Source organism: Mobula hypostoma, chromosome 11 (assembly GCF_963921235.1).
Source record: "Mobula hypostoma chromosome 11, sMobHyp1.1, whole genome shotgun sequence".
Taxonomy (NCBI): Eukaryota; Metazoa; Chordata; class Chondrichthyes; order Myliobatiformes; family Myliobatidae; genus Mobula; species Mobula hypostoma.
This window is the reverse complement of record NC_086107.1, coordinates 68647677-68668002: the sequence shown is the minus strand read 5'-3', so window position 1 is coordinate 68668002 and position 20326 is coordinate 68647677. Positions and strand designations below refer to the sequence as shown.

General features: G+C 45.3%; 1 protein-coding gene across 6 annotated transcripts in view; it reads left to right on the top strand.

The window, feature by feature from the left end:
- The window catches only part of ldlrad3 (low density lipoprotein receptor class A domain containing 3), a 172040-nt gene extending 151996 nt beyond the window's left edge, over nucleotides 1-20044 (top strand). For 2 of the 6 annotated variants that reach the window (XM_063062234.1, XM_063062236.1), the window contains exon 6: nucleotides 16633-20043. In XM_063062234.1, coding sequence (XP_062918304.1) covers nucleotides 16633-16822 — 190 coding nt within the window. In that variant the 3' untranslated portion in view covers nucleotides 16823-20043. Of the gene's footprint in view, nucleotides 1-16632 lie in introns of all 6 variants that reach the window. The other 4 variants (XM_063062232.1, XM_063062237.1, XM_063062235.1 and 1 more) reach the window with 3 other exon arrangements.
- The last annotated feature ends 282 nt before the right edge of the window (nucleotides 20045-20326 follow it).

Sequence of the window (20326 nt, the reverse complement as noted above, 5' to 3'; positions counted from 1 at the left end):
TACACTGCTCTTTCTCAGTACCTACCTACACTGCTCTTTCTCAGTACTACCTGCACTGCTTTCTCAGTACCTACCTGCACTGCTCTTTCTCAGTACCTACCTACACTACTGTTTCTCAGTACCTACGTGCACTGCTCTTTCTCAGCACCTACCTACACTGCTCTTTCTCAGTACCTACCTGCACTGCTCTTTCTCAGTATCTACCTGCACTGCTCTTTCTCAGTAGCTACCTGCACTGCTCTTTCTCAGTACCTACGTGCAGTACCTACCTGCTCTTTCTCAGTACCTACCTACACTGCTCTTTCTCAATACCTACCTACACTGCACTTTCTCAGTATCTACCTGCACTGCTCTTTCTCAGTATCTACCTGCACTGCTCTTTCTCAGTAGCTACCTGCACTGCTCTTTCTCAGTACCTACCTACAGTGCTCTTTCTCAGTATCTACCTAAACTGCACTTTCTCAGTACTACCTACACTGCTCTTTCTCAGTACCTACCTACACTGCACTTTCTCAGTACCTACCTGCACTGCTTTCTCAGTATATACATACACTGCTCTTTCTCAGTACTACCTACACTGCTCTTTCTCAGTACCTACCCACACTGCTCTTTCTCAGTACCTACCTACACTGCTCTTCTCAGTATCTATCTACACTGCACTTTCTCAGTACCTACCTGCACTGCTCTTTCTCAGTACCTACCTACACTGCTCTTTCTCAGTACCTACCTGCACTGCTCTTTCTCAGTACCTACCTACACTGCTCTTTCTCAGTACCTACCTGCACTGCTCTTTCTTAGTATCTACCTGCACTGCACTTTCTCAGTACCTACCTGCACTGCTTTCTCAGTACCTACCTGCACTACTCTTTCTCAGTACCTACCTACACTGCTCTTTCTCATTATCTACCTACACTACTGTTTCTCAGTACCTACGTGCACTGCTCTTTCTCAGCACCTACCTACATTGCTCTTTCTCAGTACCTACCTGCACTGCTCTTTCTCAGTATCTACCTGCACTGCTCTTTCTCAGTACCTACGTGCACTGCTCTTTCTCAGTACCTACGTGCACTGCTCTTTCTCAGTACCTTCGTGCACTGCTCTTTCTCAGTACCTACCTACACTGCACTTTCTCAGTACTACCTGCACTGCTCTTTCTCAGTACCTACGTGCAGTGCTCATTCTCAGTACCTACGTGCAGTGCTCTTTCTCAGTACCTACCTACACTGCTCTTTCTCAGTACCTACCTACACTGCTCTTTCTCAGTATCTACCTGCACTGCTCTTTCTCAGTATCTACCTGCACTGCTCTTTCTCAGTACCTACCTACACTGCTCTTTCACAGTACGACCTGCACTGCTCTTTCTCAGTACCTACGTGCAGTGCTCTTTCTCAGTACCTACCTACACTGCTCTTTCTCAGTACCTACCTACACTGCACTTTCTCAGTATCTACCTGCACTGCTCTTTCTCAGTATCTACCTGCACTGCTCTTTCTCAGTAGCTACCTGCACTGCTCTTTCTCAGTAGCTACCTGCACTGCTCTTTCTCAGTACCTACCTACAGTGCTCTTTCTCAGTATCTACCTAAACTGCACTTTCTCAGTACTACCTACACTGCTCTTTCTCAGTACCTACCTACACTGCACTTTCTCAGTACCTACCTGCACTTTCTCAGTATATACCTACACTGCTCTTTCTCAGTATCTACCTGCACTGCTCTTTCTCAGTAGCTACCTGCACTGCTCTTTCTCAGTACCTACCTACAGTGCTCTTTCTCAGTATCTACCTAAACTGCACTTTCTCAGTACTACCTACACTGCTCTTTCTCAGTACCTACCTACACTGCACTTTCTCAGTACCTACCTGCACTGCTTTCTCAGTATATACCTACACTGCTCTTTCTCAGTATCTGCCTGCACTGCTCTTTCTCAGTACCTACCCACACTGCTCTTTCTCAGTACCTACCTACACTGCTCTTTCTCAGTATCTATCTACACTGCACTTTCTCAGTACCTACCTGCACTGCTCTTTCTCAGTACCTACCTACACTGCTCTTTCTCAGTACCTACCTACACTGCTCTTTCTCAGTACTACCTGCACTGCTTTCTCAGTACCTACCTGCACTGCTCTTTCTCAGTACCTACCTACACTGCTCTTTCTCAGTACTACCTACACTGCTCTTTCTCAGTACCTACGTGCAGTGCTCTTTCTCAGTACCTACCTACACTGCACTTTTCAGTACCTACCTGCACTGCTCTTTCTCAGTACCTACCTACACTGCTCTTTCTCATTATCTACCTACACTACTGTTTCTCAGTACCTACGTGCACTGCTCTTTCTCAGTACCTACCTGCAGTGCTCTTTCTCAGTACCTACCTGCACTGCTCTTTCTCAGTACCTACCTGCACTGCTCTTTCTCAGTATCTACCTGCACTGCTCTTTCTCAGTATCTACCTGCACTGCACTTTCTCAGTATCTACCTGCACTGCACTTTCTCAGTACCTACGTGCACTGCTCTTTCTCAGTACCTACCTACACTGCTCTTTCTCAGTACTACCTGCACTGCTCTTTCTCCGTACCTACGTGCAGTGCTCTTTCTCAGTACCTACCTACACTGCACTTTCTCAGTACCTACCTGCACTGCTCTTTCTCAGTACCTACCTATACTGCACTTTCTCAGTACTACCTGCACTGCTCTTTCTCAGTACCTACGTGCAGTGCTCTTTCTCAGTACCTACCTGCAGTGCTCTTTCTCAGTACCTACCTACACTGCTCTTTCTCAGTACCTACCTGCACTGCTCTTTCTCAGTACCTACGTGCACTGCTCTTTCTCAGTACCTACCTGCACTGCTCTTTCTCAGTACCTACCTACACTGCTCTTTCTCAGTATCTACCTGCACTGCTCTTTCTCAGTAGCTACCTGCACTGCTCTTTCTCAGTACCTACCTACAGTGCTCTTTCTCAGTATCTACCTAAACTGCACTTTCTCAGTACTACCTACACTGCTCTTTCTCAGTACCTACCTACACTGCACTTTCTCAGTACCTACCTGCACTGCTTTCTCAGTATATACCTACACTGCTCTTTCTCAGTATCTACCTGCACTGCTCTTTCTCAGTACCTACCCACACTGCTCTTTCTCAGTACCTACCTACACTGCTCTTTCTCAGTATCTACCTAACTGCACTTTCTCAGTACTACCTACACTGCCTTTCTCAGTACCTACCTACACTGCTCTTTCTCAGTACCTACCTGCACTGCTTTCTCAGTACTACCTACACTGCTCTTTCTCAGTACCTACCTGCACTGCTCTTTCTCAGTACCTACCTACACTGCTCTTTCTCAGTACCTACCTACACTGCTCTTTCTCAGTACCTACCTACACTGCTCTTTCTCAGTACCTCTACCTGCACTGCTCTTTCTCAGTACCTACCTGCACTGCTCTTTCTCAGTACCTACCTGCACTGTTCTTTCTCAGTACCTACCTGCACTGCTCTTTCTCAGTACCTACCTACACTCACTTTTCTCAGCTACCTGCTCTTTCTCAGTACTACGCCTTGTCTACTGCATGCTCTTTCTCAGTACTTTCTCTCAGATGCACTGCTCTTTCTCAGTACACCTGCACTGCTCTTTCTCAGTACTACCTGCACTGCTCTTTCTCAGTACTACCTCACTGCTCTTTCTCAGTACCTACCTACCTACCTACTGCCTATGCTCTTTCTCAGTACTACCTGCACTGCTCTTTCTCAGTACTACCTCACTGCACTTTCTCGTACCTACTCATGCTCTTTCTCAGTACCTACTGCTTTCTCAGACACTGCTCTTTCTCAGTACCTACCTCACTGCTCTTTCTCAGTACCTACTACTGCAGTGCTCTTTCTCAGTACCTACGCTGCAGCTGCTCTTGCTTTCTCAGTACCTCCTGCACTCTTTCTCAGTACCTACCTAACTGCTCTTTCTCAGTACCTACCTACACTGCTTTCTCAGTACTACCTCACTGCTTTCTCAGTACCTACCTGCACTGCTCTTCTCAGTACCTACCTAACTGCTCTTTCTCATACTACCTACACTGCTTTTCTCAGTACCTACCTGCACTGCCTTTCTCAGTACTACCTGCACTGCTCTCAGTACTACCTCATGCCTTTCTCAGTACTACCTCACTGCTCTTTCTCAGTACCTACTACTGCTCTTTCTCAGTACTACCTACTGTCTTTCTCAGCTACTACCTCACTGCTCTTTCTCAGTACTACCTGCACTGCCTTTCTCAGTACTACCTGCACTGCCTTTCTCAGTACCTACCTGCACTGCTCTTTCTCAGTACCTACCTGCACTGCTCTTTCTCAGTACCTACCTACACTGCTCTTTCTCAGTAACTACTTTCTACACTCTCTTTCTCAGTACCTACCTACACTGCCTTTCTCAGTACACTGCTGTACCTACGCTTACTACCTCACTGTTTCTCAGTACTCTCATGCTCTTTCTCAGTACCTACCTACACTGCTCTTTCTCAGTACCTACCTACACTGCACTTTCTCAGTACCTACCTGCACTGCTCTTTCTCAGTATCTACCTGCACTGCTCTTTCTCAGTAGCTACCTGCACTGCTCTTTCTCAGTACCTACCATACAGTCTCTTTCTCAGTACCTACCTACACTGCTCTTTCTCAGTACTACCTGCACACTGCTCTTTCTCAGTACCTACCTACACTGCTCTTTCTCAGTACCTACCTGCACTGCTTTCTCAGTACCTACTCAGTACACTGCTGCTCTTCTCAGTACCTACCTACACTGCTCTTTCTCAGTATCTACCTACACTGCACTTCTCAGTACCTACCTACACTGCTCTTTCTCAGTACCTACCTACACTGCTCTTTCTCAGTACTACCTGTACTGCTCTTTCTCAGTACCTACCTGCACTGCTCTTTCTCAGTACCTACCTGCACTGCTCTTTCTCAGTACCTACCTACACTGCTCTTTCTCAGTACCTACCTGCACTGCTCTTTCTCAGTATCTACCTGCACTGCTCTTTCTCAGTATCTACCTGCACTGCTCTTTCTCAGTAGCTACCTGCACTGCTCTTTCTCAGTACCTACCTACAGTGCTCTTTCTCAGTATCTACCTAAACTGCACTTTCTCAGTACTACCTACACTGCTCTTTCTCAGTACCTACCTACACTGCACTTTCTCAGTACCTACCTGCACTGCTTTCTCAGTATATACCTACACTGCTCTTTCTCAGTATCTACCTGCACTGCTCTTTCTCAGTACCTACCTACACTGCTCTTTCTCAGTACCTACCTGCACTGCTCTTTCTCAGTATATCTACCTGCACTGCTCTTTCTCAGTATCTACCTACACTGCTCTTTCTCAGTACCTACCTGCACTGCTCTTTCTCAGTATCTACCTACACTGCTCTTTCTCAGTATCTACCTACACTGCTCTTTCTCAGTACCTACCTGCACTGCTCTTTCTCAGTACCTACCTGCACTGCTTTCTCAGTACCTACCTGCACTGCTCTTTCTCAGTACCTACCTACACTGCTCTTTCTCAGTATCTACCTACACTACTGTTTCTCAGTACCTACGTGCACTGCTCTTTCTCAGTACCTACCTGCACTGCTCTTTCTCAGTATCTACCTGCACTGCTCTTTCTCGGTACCTACCTGCACTGCTCTTTCTCAGTACCTACCTGCACTGCTCTTTCTCAGTACCTACGTGCACTGCTCTTTCTCAGTACCTTCGTGCACTGCTCTTTCTCAGTACCTACGTGCAGTGCTCTTTCTCAGTACCTACCTACACTGCTCTTTCTCAGTACCTACTTACACTGCTCTTTCTCAGTATCTACCTGCACTGCTCTTTCTCAGTATCTACCTGCACTGCTCTTTCTCAGTACCTACCCACACTGCTCTTTCTCAGTACCTACCTGCACTGCTCTTTCTCAGTATCTACCTGCACTGCACTTTCTCAGTATCTACCTACACTGCTCTTTCTCAGTATCTACCTGCACTGCTCTTTCTCAGTATCTACCTACACTGCTCTTTCTCAGTATCTACCTACACTGCTCTTTCTCAGTACCTACCTGCACTGCTCTTTCTCAGTATTTACCTGCACTGCTCTTTCTCAGTACCTACCTGCACTGCTCTTTCTCAGTACCTACCTACACTGCTCTTTCTCAGTACCTACCTACACTGCTCTTTCTCAGTACCTACCTGCACTGCTCTTTCTCAGTATCTACCTGCACTGCTCTTTCTCAGTACCTACCTGCACTGTTCTTTCTCAGTACCTACCTGCACTGTTCTTTCTCAGTACCTACCTGCACTGCTCTTTCTCAGTATCTACCTACACTGCACTTTCTCAGTACCTACGTGCACTGCTCTTTCTCAGTATCTACGTACACTGCTCTTTCTCAGTATCTACCTACACTGCAGTTTCTCAGTACCTACGTGCACTGCTCTTTCTCAGTATCTACGTACACTGCTCTTTCTCAGTATTTACCTGCACTGCTCTTTCTCAGTACCTACCTGCACTGCTCTTTCTCAGTACCTACCTGCACTGCTCTTTCTCAGTTCTACCTGCACTGCTCTTTCTCAGTACCTACCTACACTGCTCTTTCTCAGTACCTACCTGCACTGCTCTTTCTCAGTATCTACCTACACTGCTCTTTCTCAGTATCTACCTACACTGCTCTTTCTCAGTATCTACCTACACTGCTCTTTCTCAGTACCTACCTGCACTGCTCTTTCTTAGTATTTACCTGCACTGTTCTTTCTCAGTACCTACCTGCACTGCTCTTTCTCAGTACCTACCTGCACTGCTCTTTCTCAGTACCTACCTGCACTGCTCTTTCTCAGTACCTACCTACACTGCTCTTTCTCAGTACCTACCTGCACTGCTCTTTCTCAGTATCTACCTGCACTGCTCTTTCTCAGTACCTACCTGCACTGTTCTTTCTCAGTACCTACCTGCACTGTTCTTTCTCAGTACCTACCTGCACTGCTCTTTCTCAGTATCTACCTACACTGCACTTTCTCAGTACCTACGTGCACTGCTCTTTCTCAGTATCTACGTACACTGCTCTTTCTCAGTATCTACCTACACTGCAGTTTCTCAGTACCTACGTGCACTGCTCTTTCTCAGTATCTACGTACACTGCTCTTTCTCAGTATTTACCTGCACTGCTCTTTCTCAGTACCTACCTGCACTGCTCTTTCTCAGTACCTACCTGCACTGCTCTTTTTCAGTACTACCTGCACTGCTCTTTCTCAGTACCTACCTACACTGCTCTTTCTCAGTACCTACCTGCACTGCTCTTTCTCAGTATCTACCTGCACTGCTCTTTCTCAGTAGTTCCTGCCCGTTACACGACTGGTGTTTAGGGCAGTAAAGAAGGTTCTCTTATCTCTGACAGTGTTCAGGGCTTCCTTCATCATGGCATTTTTCACTACTGCCAGTCATGCAAGTCCTGGATGGAGACGCAGGAGAACTATCACACTCAGACGTAGAAGGATTCTTCATTTCTGTTTTCATAACAATTTTGTGTTACCAGTCAGGGTTGTTAGCCCTGAACTGAACCCCCGAACCCGGAGGACAGGTCTGGCCTGTTACCCTTTGACCTGTTTGGCCTGGGTGACCCTACCAAGAGCCAAAGCATAAAGCCCTGATTCCGGCCAACATAGCTTGCTGGGTCACTGAGGCACACAAGCCTCCAAACCGCGACAAGGTTGTGGTCCTGGAGGACCTCCTCAGTAGCTGTAGGAGTATATTCTGCATTCTGTTTCCTTTCTGAAACCACCTTGTAATTATTGTATGCATGATCTGTCTGGATGGCATGAAAAAGTAAAGCTTTTCACCGTATCATGGCCCACGTGATGATACTAAATCAATACCAACAGTCATATAACATGGGAATAGGACCTTCCACCTACACCATCTGCTTTGACCTTCAGGCACCCATCTCCCTTCGTTCCATTTTACTCCCCCACTCGTCAGCTCTCCCCCAGGTTCCACCAGTTTACAGTGGCCCATCACCCTACCATCCTGTGTGAGGGGAATCCAGACAACACAGAAGCAGCCCACATGGCCATGGGGAGAGCGTGCAGACTCCACACGGACAGTGCAGGAGGTCAGGGTTGAACTAGGTTGCTGTGCCATTCTAACTGAGTCTCACCAACAGGGACCAATTAGAGAAGAACTTCATGATTATCGTCTCATTAAAGAATCAGTCTGATTAAAAGCAGGTCGTTAGAGAAACAGCATCAGCAGATTAATAACACTCAGCCCATTAGACTGGGACTCCATTAAATATTCACTGTATATAAAACCAGCTACTTTTCCAGTTCACAAAAAATCAATCAGGCATCTTCACCCCAACACCATCTCCCAAGTTCATTCCCACTTCCTGTATGGAAGGGTGTGGAATACAGCTGGAATGGGAACATCACATCTCCAAGTTAGCATAACTCGAACTTGAAGATCTACTGCCTTTCCATGAAAATTCAGGAGTCTAACAACACTGCAGGAGAGTCTTTTGGAAACAGCAGACTTCCAAGAAGGCAGCTTATCGCTACTGCCACACACAATTTATATATATATATAAAAAAAAACATTAAATTTTGCCTCAGGCAGTGAAGAATATGAGACTCACTTCAGTGCAGCTCATGATCAGAGTCCCATTAAGTAGGCAATCCCACTGGCAGGACCCCTTTAACAATGAGAGGCTGACCAAGATGGTTCTGTTAATTAGACATAGACCCAGTCACAAATCTGCAGTTGCTGGAAATCTGAGCAACACACACAAAATGCTGGAGGAACTCAGCAGGCCAGACAGCATCGATGGAAACGAGAACAGTCGACATTTTGGGCCAAGCCCCTTCAGCAGGACTGGAGAAAAAAAGATGAGGAATAGATTTAAAAGGTGGAGGAGGGGAGAGAGAAACACGAGGTGATGGGTGAAACCGGGAGGGGGAAGGGGTGAAGTAAAGAGTGGGAAGTTGATTGGAGAAGGGGATCTAATAGGAGAGGACAGGGCCATGGAAGAAAGAAGAGGGGGGAGGAGCACCAGAGGGAGGTGATGGGGAGGCAAGGAGATAAGGTGAGAAAGGGAAATGGGTATGGGGAATGGTGAAGTGGGGAAGTGGGGGGCAGGGGGTTCATTACTGGAAGTTTGAGAAATCGATGTTCATACCATCAGGTTGGAGGCTACCCATATAGAATATAAAGTAATGTTCCTGCAACATAAGTGTGGCCTCATCTCGACAGTAGACGAGACCATGGATAGACATATCAGAGTGGGAACGGGAAGTAGAATTAAAATGGGTGGCCATTGGGAGATCCTGCTCTTTCTGACAAATGGAGCATAGGTGCTCGGCAAATCTACATCAGGTCTACCCGATATACAGGAGGCCACATCGGGAGCAGCGGATACAGTAGATGACCCTAACAGACTCACAGGTGAAGTGCTGTCTCACCTGGAAGGACTGTTTTGGGGCCCTGAATGGTAGTGAGGGAGGAGGTGTAGGTGCACTTGTAGCAATTGTTCCGCTTGCAAGGGTAAGTGTCAGGAGGGAGATCAGTGGGTAGGGATGAATAGACTAGGGAGTCGTGTAGGGAGTAATCCATGTGGAAAGCAGAAAGTGGGGAGGTATGGAGGGAAAGATGTGCTTGGGGGTGGGATCCCACTGAAGATGGCGGAATTCCGGAGAATTACGTGCTGGACACAGAGGCTGGTAGGGTAGTAGATGAGGACAAGAGAAACCCCATCCCTAGTGGAGTGACAGGAGGGTGAGGTGAGAGCAGATGAGTGTGAAATGGGAGCGATGTGACTGAGGGCAGCACTGATGGTGGAGGAAGGGAAGCCCCTTTCTTTGAAAAGGAGGACATTGCCTCCGTTCTGGAATGAAAAGCCTCATCCTGAGAGACAGAGGAATTGAGAGAAGGAATTGAAAGAGGAATTGAAGACTTAGGGCCAAGTTTATTAGGCAGGGGAGAACAATATGAGATTACCCCCACCCCAATGAGCAGAACACAGGCAGCATGTAAAGATCACAGTTCCGGTAAAATTTGGCTATAACCATCCTGGGCTAATCTCACTGCACAGAAACTTAATTATTGAGTGGTTAGCTCCAGTTAAAGGTGGCATGCATTGTTATAAGATGACAATGGAGAGGGTTCAAAGGAGGTTCACGAAAATGACTCCGGGATTGAAAGACTTGTCATATGAAGAGTGTTTAATGGCTCTGGGCCTGTACTCACTGGAACTCGGAAGAATGAGGGGTGGCCTCACAAAGACCTATCGAATGATGAAAAGCCTCGATAGAGTGGATGTGGAGAGGGTGTTTCCTGTGGGGTTGGAGTCGAACACCGGGGGTGTCCTTTTAGAACAGAGATTAAAAGGAATTTCTTGAGCCAGAGAGTGGTGAATCTGTGGAATTTGTTGCCACAGGTGGCTGTGGCCAAGTCTTGGGTATAGTTAAAGCAGAGGTTGATAGATTCTTGATTGGTCAGGGCATGAAGGGTTATAGGGAGAAGGCAGAAGATTGAGGAAAATAGATCAGCCATGATGAAATGGTGGAGCAGACTCGATGGGCCAAATGGCCTAATTCTGCTCCTATATCTTATGGTCTTAAATACCTTTTAAGCAAGGTTGACTGTGGATGGAACAGGCACCGGAGGTCTTACCTGTCCCAACAGCTGGAAGTTATAGTTTCCTGATACGGAGTGTGTGAACTCAGTGAAATGTGATCTGTCACAAGCAGAAATCCACATCACTATTTCAGGATTGGAGAGTTTATCAATAAGCTCTTGTTTTAGTTAATGGCTGCAGGCATTCTAACGCACTTTAAGGCTTCTAGATTTGGCTATAAATTAAGGAAACAATTCCGAGAGAAAAAGATTCAGTGAAGGGAGTCCGCTGTCCCCCATATATCCATACTTCCTTGGATCAGAATCAGGTTTGTTATCACTGGCATATGTTGTGAAATTTGTTGTTTTGTGGCAGCAGTACAGAGCAAGACATAAACCGTAATACAGGTTACAATAAATAAATAAATAATGCTAAAGAGGAACAGTGAGGTTCATGGACCATTCAGAAATCTGATGGCAGAGGGAAAGAAACTGTTCTCAAAGCATTGGGCATGAGTCTTCAGGGCTCCTGTACCTCTTCTCTGATGGTAGTCTTGAGAAGAGAGCATGTTCCAGAAGGTGATGCCCCTAAATAGTGGATGCCAGCTTCTTGAGTCATTGCCTTTTGATGTTATCCTTGATAGTGGAGAGGCTTGTACCCCTGACGGGGCTGGCTGAGTGCTGAGTCCGGTACCCTCTGCAGGCCTTTTTAATTCTGTGCACTGGAGCAGTGTTGCAACCACACCATGCCATACATCTGCAGAAATTTGCCATTCACTGCCTATCACTAATTGTCCTTGGGAAATTCATAGTGAGCCAATTCCGCAGTCTGCTAAAGTTCCAGGGATTTAACCCAACAGGCATGAAGGATGGTGAATGACCCTTGTGTCAAGAATAAATCTGACTTGGAGGGATTGATGTTCCAGTGACTCTGCTGTTTAATTGACAGAGGTGGAGAGTGCATCAGGGGGTGCCAGAGCAGTTTTGGCAGGCTGTTGAAGTGTGTCGCCATAGTGTACCTGCGACAGGAGAAACGATCTCTAAGATGGTGGACAGACTGATGGTCAAGCTTACTATTCTGTCACCAAGCACAATTGCATGTGAGAAGTGGTGGTAAGCTACCTTCTTGAAAGACTGCTGTTCACCAAAAGCTCCTCTGCGGTGCTGGATTTTGATGGAATGGCAGTTTGTGACTTGGAGATTTGATATTCCCATTCCAGCTGCTGTCCATGTTCTTCCAGATGTGGTAGAGTTGTGCTGTAAATTGGGAAAGCAATTGGCTGTATACGAAGTGAATATTTAAGGGTAATGGATGGAGTCCGGACTAATGGGCCAGAATGTTGTTAAGCTACTGATATTGTCTCTTTAATGACCTCCTTTTAATCATACTGATTCTTTAATGAGTCCGTGATTGTGAAGCTTTTTAATTGGTCCCTTTTATGAAACTCAGTTTAATAGGCCTGTCAAGGTGTGCCATCTCTTTAACAAGGCCTGAGAATGAAGAGCTGTTAAATAAAAGATCTCAAAGTTCAGTCACAGAATTCAGGTTTCTGTTCAGTTTAACGTAGCTAAACTGAACCATGGTAAGGCTGTGCATCACTCCAGAAATTTAACAGGCAGGTCCGGCTACAGTGCAGATTCCACACCAGTCACTAACAGAATACTGCCACTCCTCCGTCACTGGACACTCCTCACTCAGCTATGTCTTACTCACTGGCTTGAGACCCCCGTAAGTGACACGTCTCACACCTCAGCAAGCCCCCACTCAACCCACCCCCCACCATCTGATGTTCGAAACCCCTGATCTCTGCAGTAGGTGATGTTATTGACAGTGAGATGGTTATCAGGACTTACAGAGGGATCGTGATCTGCTGGGTAAGTGGACTGAGGAACAGCAAATGGACTTTAGTTTGGATACGTGCGAAGTGATACATTTTGCGAATGTGAATGAAGGTTCGGATTGCACAATGAATGGTAGGACCGTGGGGGGATTGTCCTAGATCAGAGGGACCTAGGAGTACAAGTCCATGGTTCCCCAAAAGCAGTGACAGAAGCAGACAGGATGCTGAAGAAGCCTTTTGGCATCAGCCAGGGCATTAGGTATGCTGCAGTTGTACAAGAGATTGGTGAGGCTGCATTTGGAAGATTGTGTTCAGTTTTGGTTGCCCTGCTGTAGGAGAGGTGTCATTAAGCTGGAAAGAGTGCAGAGGAAATTTACAAGGATCTTTCTGGGACTTGGGAGACTGAGTCATAGAGAGAGGTTGAGCAGGTTGGGATTTTTTATTTGTTGGAGCATAGATAAATGGGGATTTATCTTAGAGGTATAAAATTCTGAGGGGCATAGACAGGGTGACTGCGCAAGTCTTTTTCCCAGGGTTGAGGATCAGTGACTAGAGGGCATAGGTTTAAGATAAGTGGGGAGGGAGGTGAGATTTAATAGAAACCTGAAGAACAACATTTTCGCCCAGTTAGTGGTCCATATGAGCTGCCTGAGGAAGTATTGGAGGCAGGAACGTTAGTTACATTTAAAAGGTACTTGGATAAGGCACATAGTTAGGAAAGGTTCGAGGGATATGGGGATATGGGACTAGCTTAAATGGGAATCTTATTCTGTCTGGGTAGCCTCCAACCTGATAGCATGAACATTGACTTCTCTAACTCCGTTAATGACCCTCCTCCCCTTCTTACCCCATCCCTTATTTATTTATTTATTCCTCCCCCTTTCAAATCTCTTACTATCTCTTCTTTCAGTTAGTCCTGACGAAGGGTCTCGGCCCAAAACATCAACTATACTTCTTCCTATAGATGCTGCCTGGCCTGCCGTGTTCACCAGCATTTTGTGTGTGTTGCTTGAATTTCCAGCATCTGCAGATTTCCTCGTGTTTGCGATCTAGTTCAGCATGGTCCTTTTGAGCTGAATTGCCTATTTCTATGCTGTATGGCTCTGTGACTCAGTGTTTAAAGCCTCTGACCCCGTGCTCAGATTATTGGCTACCTATTTTTACAAACCACTGGTTTGTTACAATATGCTGTTGATCTAATCAATATGTTCAAGAAAATTGTTGAATTACATACAATTAGCAACAAGAATTGTATAAACTATTTAAGTAAACATAGTCCCCAGTCACATTCTGCTGTGACTTCACTTTGACACTACTTGGCCAAGATTACAGTTTGAGGCAAAATCCCATTCTTCCGTACAACATCACTATAGCAAATATGCCTTAATTAAGCTGTTCAACACATTGATCATTACCACGCCAGTGGTTTTTATCAATAAGTTGTTGCAGATATCACAAGGTGTTGATGAACTAAGTAGAATGTGTAATTTTGCTCTTCAAAATTGATCGTAATGTTCTTGCTGTCTTGTGCATTACCGTATGCCTTAACCCTTCCCCCACCACTCTGCCAATCCATATCTACAAAAAAAATCCTTCAAAAAGTAGTGGGTATGGCCCGGTCTATCACGGATTAAGCCCACCCCACCCCTGAGAACATCTACATGAAACGCTATTGCAGGGAAGCAGTATCCATCATCAGGGACCCCCACCATCCTGACGGCAGCCATGAGAAGACATGCTCTCTTCCACTGTTGCCATCAGGAAGCAGGTTCAGGAACAGTTATTACCCCTCAACCATCAGGCTCTTAAACCAGTAGGGATAATATCACTCAACATCACTTGCCATTATCATTGAAATATTCCCACAACCTGTGGCCTCACTTTCAAGGACTCTTCATTAAAAGTTCATGATATTCATTGCTTGTTTGTTTGTTTATTTATTTATTTATTTATTTTTGTCTTTTTGTGTTTGAAGTTTGTTGTCTTTTGTACACTGATTGAATTCCCAAGTTGGTGTGGATTTCATTGACTCTGTTAAAGGTATTATTCTATGCATTTGTTGTGTATGTCCACAAGGAATTGAATCTCAGGTTTGTATATGGTACATATACATACTTCCATAATAAGTTTACTTTGTAATTTGAACATTCAATGGCCTTAGGCATGACCGAGATTTCCTGTGGTGGACCCACAACTGAAGGCATAACTGTGCACAAGATATTGGAGGAACTCAGCGGGGTCAGGCACTATTGTGGATAGTTGATGTTTTGGGTCAAAACCCTTCATCTGGACAGTGAAATGGAAGTGAGATAGCCAGTGTAAAAGGTGAAGGCATGCAGTGGAGCAAGAGTGACAAGCGTAGGTTGATGCAGGCAAGGAGGGTGATGGGAAGATGGGGGGGAAGAGAGATGATAGGTAGAGGTGACAAAAGGCCACAGGCTGTGGAATCCGATAACAGATAAAAGTGAAGTATGAAATTGAGTGAGACAAATGGGAACAGTGAAAGGAGTGGGCAGGTGATGGGCAGATGGAGTGGATGGAGGAGAGGAAAGAGGAGCTGGGTTAATCAGGAGGAGAGAAAATACACAAAGAGACAGTGCTCCCATCTCTGCTTGGCTCCACCCAGCCCTCCTGTTGTTGGTGCTTGAGGTGAGAGAAGGCACCCAGATTGACCCAATTCCCACTGACAGAAGATGCCTTCAGTCTTGCTGTAGCTGGCAAATCCATCCCAATCCAAATGCCGATCTCCGAAACACTTGTGTGTATGGAGCCACAGAGGAACAGGTCCTCTGGTCCAGCTCATCTTTGCTGACAATGGTGCCGGTCCCATTTGTCTATACTTGGCCCATTTCCCTCCAAATCCTTCCTCTCCGTGTACATATCCAAATGTCTTTTCAATATTTTTACTGTACTTGCAGCAACCGCTTCCTCTGGCAGCTCATTCCATATGCAATGTGTTGTGTGAAGAAGTTGCCCCTCAAGTCCCTTGTAAAACTTTCCCATCTCACCTTAAATCTGTGCTCTCTAGTTTTAGTTCTCCTTCCCAGGAAAAAGGTTGTGCATTCACCACATCTGTGCCCCTCGCTCTCCTACATATCAAGGAATAAAGTCCTACTCTGCCCATCATCTTCATATCTTCAAGTCGTGGCAACATCCTCATAAATCTTCTGTGTATATTTTTCCAGCTTAATTCTGTCTTGCCTATGACAGGGTAAAGCAGAGTAGTGGCTGGCAGATGTCTTTACAGTACAGGCCACCCAGGTTCAATTCCCGTAAGGAGCTTGTATGTTCTTCCAGTGACTGAGTGGGTTTCCTCCAGCTGATCTGGTTTTCTCTAACATTCCAAAGATGTACCAGTTGCTAGGTCAATTGATCCTTGTAAAATGTCTGATGGTTAGGCTAGGATTATGTCAGGGGATTGATGGATGGCGTGACTTGAAGGGCCAGAAAGGCCTATTCTGCACCGTATCTCAAGAGGTATGTAAACAGAACTATACACAATACTCCAAGTAGGGAGTGGTACAACTGTAACTTTATCGTCCCAACTCCTGTACTTAGTGCCTGGCTGATGAAGGCCAGTGAGCCAAGTGCCAGGGCCCAACATTCACTGTATAAATCCTACACTAGTCTGACTTCCCAAAATACAACACATTGCATTTATCTGAATTGAAAGCCATTTGGCAATCCTTGGCCCACTTCCCTAGCTGACCAAGATTTCCTAGTTGAGCGTTTGCAACCCAGGAGGATTTGTAATATTCTGTAAACATCTCTGTACCTCTGTCGGTTTGAGTTATGGGATATTGTGAATCTCTTCAGATATTTTCCTGCCTAGTTGTATCAGAGAGTTTATTGGGCCCAGTCTTGGTGAAGGGTCTCGGCCCAAAATGTTGACTGTTGACTCTTTTCCATAGATGCTGCCTGACCTGCTGAGTTCCTCCAGCATTTTGTGTGTGTTGCTCTGGATTCCCAGCATCTGCAGATTTTCTTATGTTTTCCCCTCCTGGAATCTCACGTGCTATCCAAGCTGAATGATTGGTAGACACCATTTTCAAACTGGGTTGGCCAGGAGGTCATTAAGTGACGATTAAGAAAACCTCCTGAGCATCAATCACTATCAGCTTTCTTTCTTATTGTTCTGTATTTGCCTGGACTCATGTTTCATCTCCTTGTTCCCAGCAGGCCACCATGGTTTGACCTCCCACCGCCTCCATACCTCTCAGACACTGAGATCCTCAGCCATCCTGAACTGCCACCTTACCGTTCCAGGGCAGGGAGCACCTTGAGCTCTCATCATTCGAGCAGCCTGCAGGAGAGCACCGAAATCAGAGACTGCCTGCTCGGCACCAGATCACGAGAAGAACCGTGATCAAAGAGCCATGCTGTAGGACAGCAGTTGTGTTCTTGCACTAGCTGACACTTAAAGGCACACTTGTTGAAGGAATCGACTCAAGAAGCAAAGAAAAAAACAGAGACTTTTAATTGTTTTGACTTGTTTCATCTCTTCATTGTGAAGGAATGACTGAGACCTGGATGAATGGTAAAATCCAGTTGCCTTCAGATGTTTGGCCCTGGGGAGCTACTTTTTGGGGTGACCATGTAAATGATCTTGGGCGCGGGCAGCCTTTTGGGGGCCAGTGCCGAATACATTGTGAAGTAACCCAAAGCCTGGATAGGAAACCTAAATCAATAAATGCAAAAATAGTAAGTTTTGAGATGTATGTTTACCAGGGGGTCGCTGCTGCAGATCCTGAGGCACATACATCTACGATAACCAAGTGGCAGGCACCAGCACATGTCCAACTCACTGGAGAGCCTCAGGCAATGTAGTGGGGCAGAAAGGAAACGAGCAGAATTGTGCCGATGTTACATCTGTGGACGCTTGGTCCATTGCAACTCAAAAGCTAAAAAAAACGTCGGTACTTTCTGCTCCTGGTATTCAGCTGACTGCATGCCAGTGGTCATCTGCTGTTTTGTTGAACTGTGAGCCTCTTTCCTCTCTCTCACCCTGAGCTGAAGTGTGGCTGACCACATCCAGTGAGTCCTCAAGGTGATTTGTGCAGGGGCTGCCTGCCATCCATATTGACATGGGCGAGGATGGCGGTGTAATGTATTTGTCCTTGCAGCAGGGTACTAACCCAACAGCTTCACCGCATCATTCCAAATACACAAGCCTCCAGGCCAAATGAAGGCCTGTAGCTGGACATGCAAGTTCCCTTGGGGAGTCACTCAGTCAAGGGTCATGAGGAACATCCCTGTCCATGCCCTCTGCAATGTCTCATTGGATTCTGAATCTCATACGTGAGGGGCTGACGATCATAAAATATATCCAGCAGTTCCACAGCCAGGCGATACACATCCAACAAAGGATTGCACTCTAATCCATCCTTACTTTGTACGAGCACAGATAACTGGCCAGATGGTTGGGTGCTGTTAGTTTATATTCTGAGATATACTCCTTTCTTAAAAGCTGTTCTTTCAGGGAAAAAAAACAACTGTCCAGACTGCCTTGCAATGCAATGTGCTGGAATTCGTATTTTCAACATCGATGCTTTTTGGGGATGGTTGTCCTGTCACAATTTAAACAGAACGCTCAACTCATCTGTAATGACCTGCTGGCAGTTAGGGCAGCAATGAAGGTCCTGAGTCTCTGTCTGTCCTTGGTCTTGATCGTGGCAGTGTTCAGGCCTGCTTTCTCATACCAGTAGCTTTCTCTTGGTCTTTACTACCGTCAGTTGTGCAAGTCCCAAGTGGAGACTCAGGAATACCGTTGCATTCAGATGTCGAAGGATTCTTTAGTGCTGTTTCCGTAACAATTTTGTTTGACCAGTCAGGGCTATTAGCCCTGAGCTGAACCCCAGAACCTGGAGGACCAGTGGACCACTCTTAGTCTGGCCTCTACCCTTTGACCTGTTTGCCATGGGTGACCCTACCAAGAGCCAAAGCACAAAGCCCTGATTCCAGCCAACACAGCTCTCCAGGTCATTGAGATACACTAGCCTCCAAACCCTATGACAAGGTCGTGCTCCTACTGGACGATAGGAGAGTTTATTTCCAAAGACAACTGATCTCTGCCCAATCAACCCCATACAACATTGGCACATCCATAACATAGGAAAGGTAGCAACAACTAAGTGCATTTTTAAAATCCATGGCACCAAACTCAGTCCAGTTGTTTAAAATTTTATAATGCCCAACCTATAGATAACAGCCCCTTCATAGCACACTATGTAAAACCAAACGGTACTCAAACCCTCCTAGTTATGGAAAACTACAGCAAACTGGTAACATTGCAAGGATTTGCAGTTCACCAACCTACAGTACAAATCCAGCAAATCCCCTTCCCCATTGTATGTATGCCATCTTGTCTCCTTCCTCTTCACTAAGTAATATTGCACTAAACAAAGTCCCAACACACCATCACAATTCCTCTCTGATCATTGGAGACCAGCTGTAGTAGAAGGTGTTTCTTTACGATGAGAGGCTTCATTGTTTTGAATTTCACTGCAATAAATCCATGTAATGAAGTGCTTACCAAGCCCCTTTTGATCTATAGAATTTCCCTGATCAAACCCAGATTAATGGTATACTTGTTCAGTGTGCTAAACGCCTCCCACTGTATGCAATTAATCTTGCTCTATACCAAATCCCCTTCAGTTGGTACAATCCCTCTGTACTAACCATCCTCTCACTTTTATTGTCTTTCATCATGTAAATTCTTGATTATATTTTCTTCCTGCTCTGTCTTCAGGATTATTACCTGACGGTGTTCATTTCCTCTCTCTGCGTAGATTGAATTTTCATTTCTGCATTAGCTTTACTGGCAGCTCTTAAAGTTGTTTGTTCCTGTTCCTTTTTATGCATCTTTGGAGGACAGGTATTCAAAAAGAATTAAGTAAATCAAGGGGAAAAAAAACACTTAAATAGCCTGTGTAGGGAAATTGAGCCCCAAGTCATTACATGAATAGCCATGCCTAGATACACTGGTTACAATTTATGTTTGGAAACAAGAGTCTCTTATTAACTTCAGCTGCTCCTGGCTCCAATTATTCAGGCTGCTAACAATCCAAGCTGCCACAACACTACTGAATTATTTCTTGCTCTTTGTGCTTTGTGACTTGCAACACCGTGTTGGATGTGCTTGCCTGGATAATTGAAGTACGAAAATAGCAAGTCATATATTCAGCAACTAAGAATCTGAATCTAACTCAGCCTCTGTCTTCAGCATCGCCCGAGAAAGGAACAGCTTGTGAAAGATCAGAAAGAGTCGCGTCTTTTAATGTTTTAACTGGAGTTTGATAACATGCAGCAGGATAAAATTCTCACTTCAGAGATGGTGTCTACTGTGTATCTATTTAAAGATTACGAGCCCTTTTCTTAGAAGCTGTGTGCTCATAGAGTTTATAAAGTTATTCACTGTAATAGCTTTGACATGACTATTTAATGAGAAATTTATTCCATGAATGATATTCAGGCTTATGTATAATTTTACTTTTTTGCAATATTAAATATTTGAAATTGAAAGTGAGAGATAGAGTACTGTTTAATATTCAGAGGATGTTGTATCATTGCCCAGATCTCAGGGTAGGCCCCCTTGATTGGAGCTTATGGGAACTTAGGAAATTTTCTTTCTCTCTAGGTCCTTGGTTCTACACTTCAAAGTTCAAAGTACAGTTATTATCATACTATATACAACCTTAAGATTCACTTCCTTACAGACAGCCACAAAACAAAGAAACTCAATAGAACCCATTAAACAAAAGAAAACTGTCGAACATGAAGAGGGGGAAAAAAAATCAAACAATAAAAGTAAACTAATAGCATTCAGAACTGAGGTTTCACAGAAGTGAGTCCGTAGCCGATTCAGAAGTCC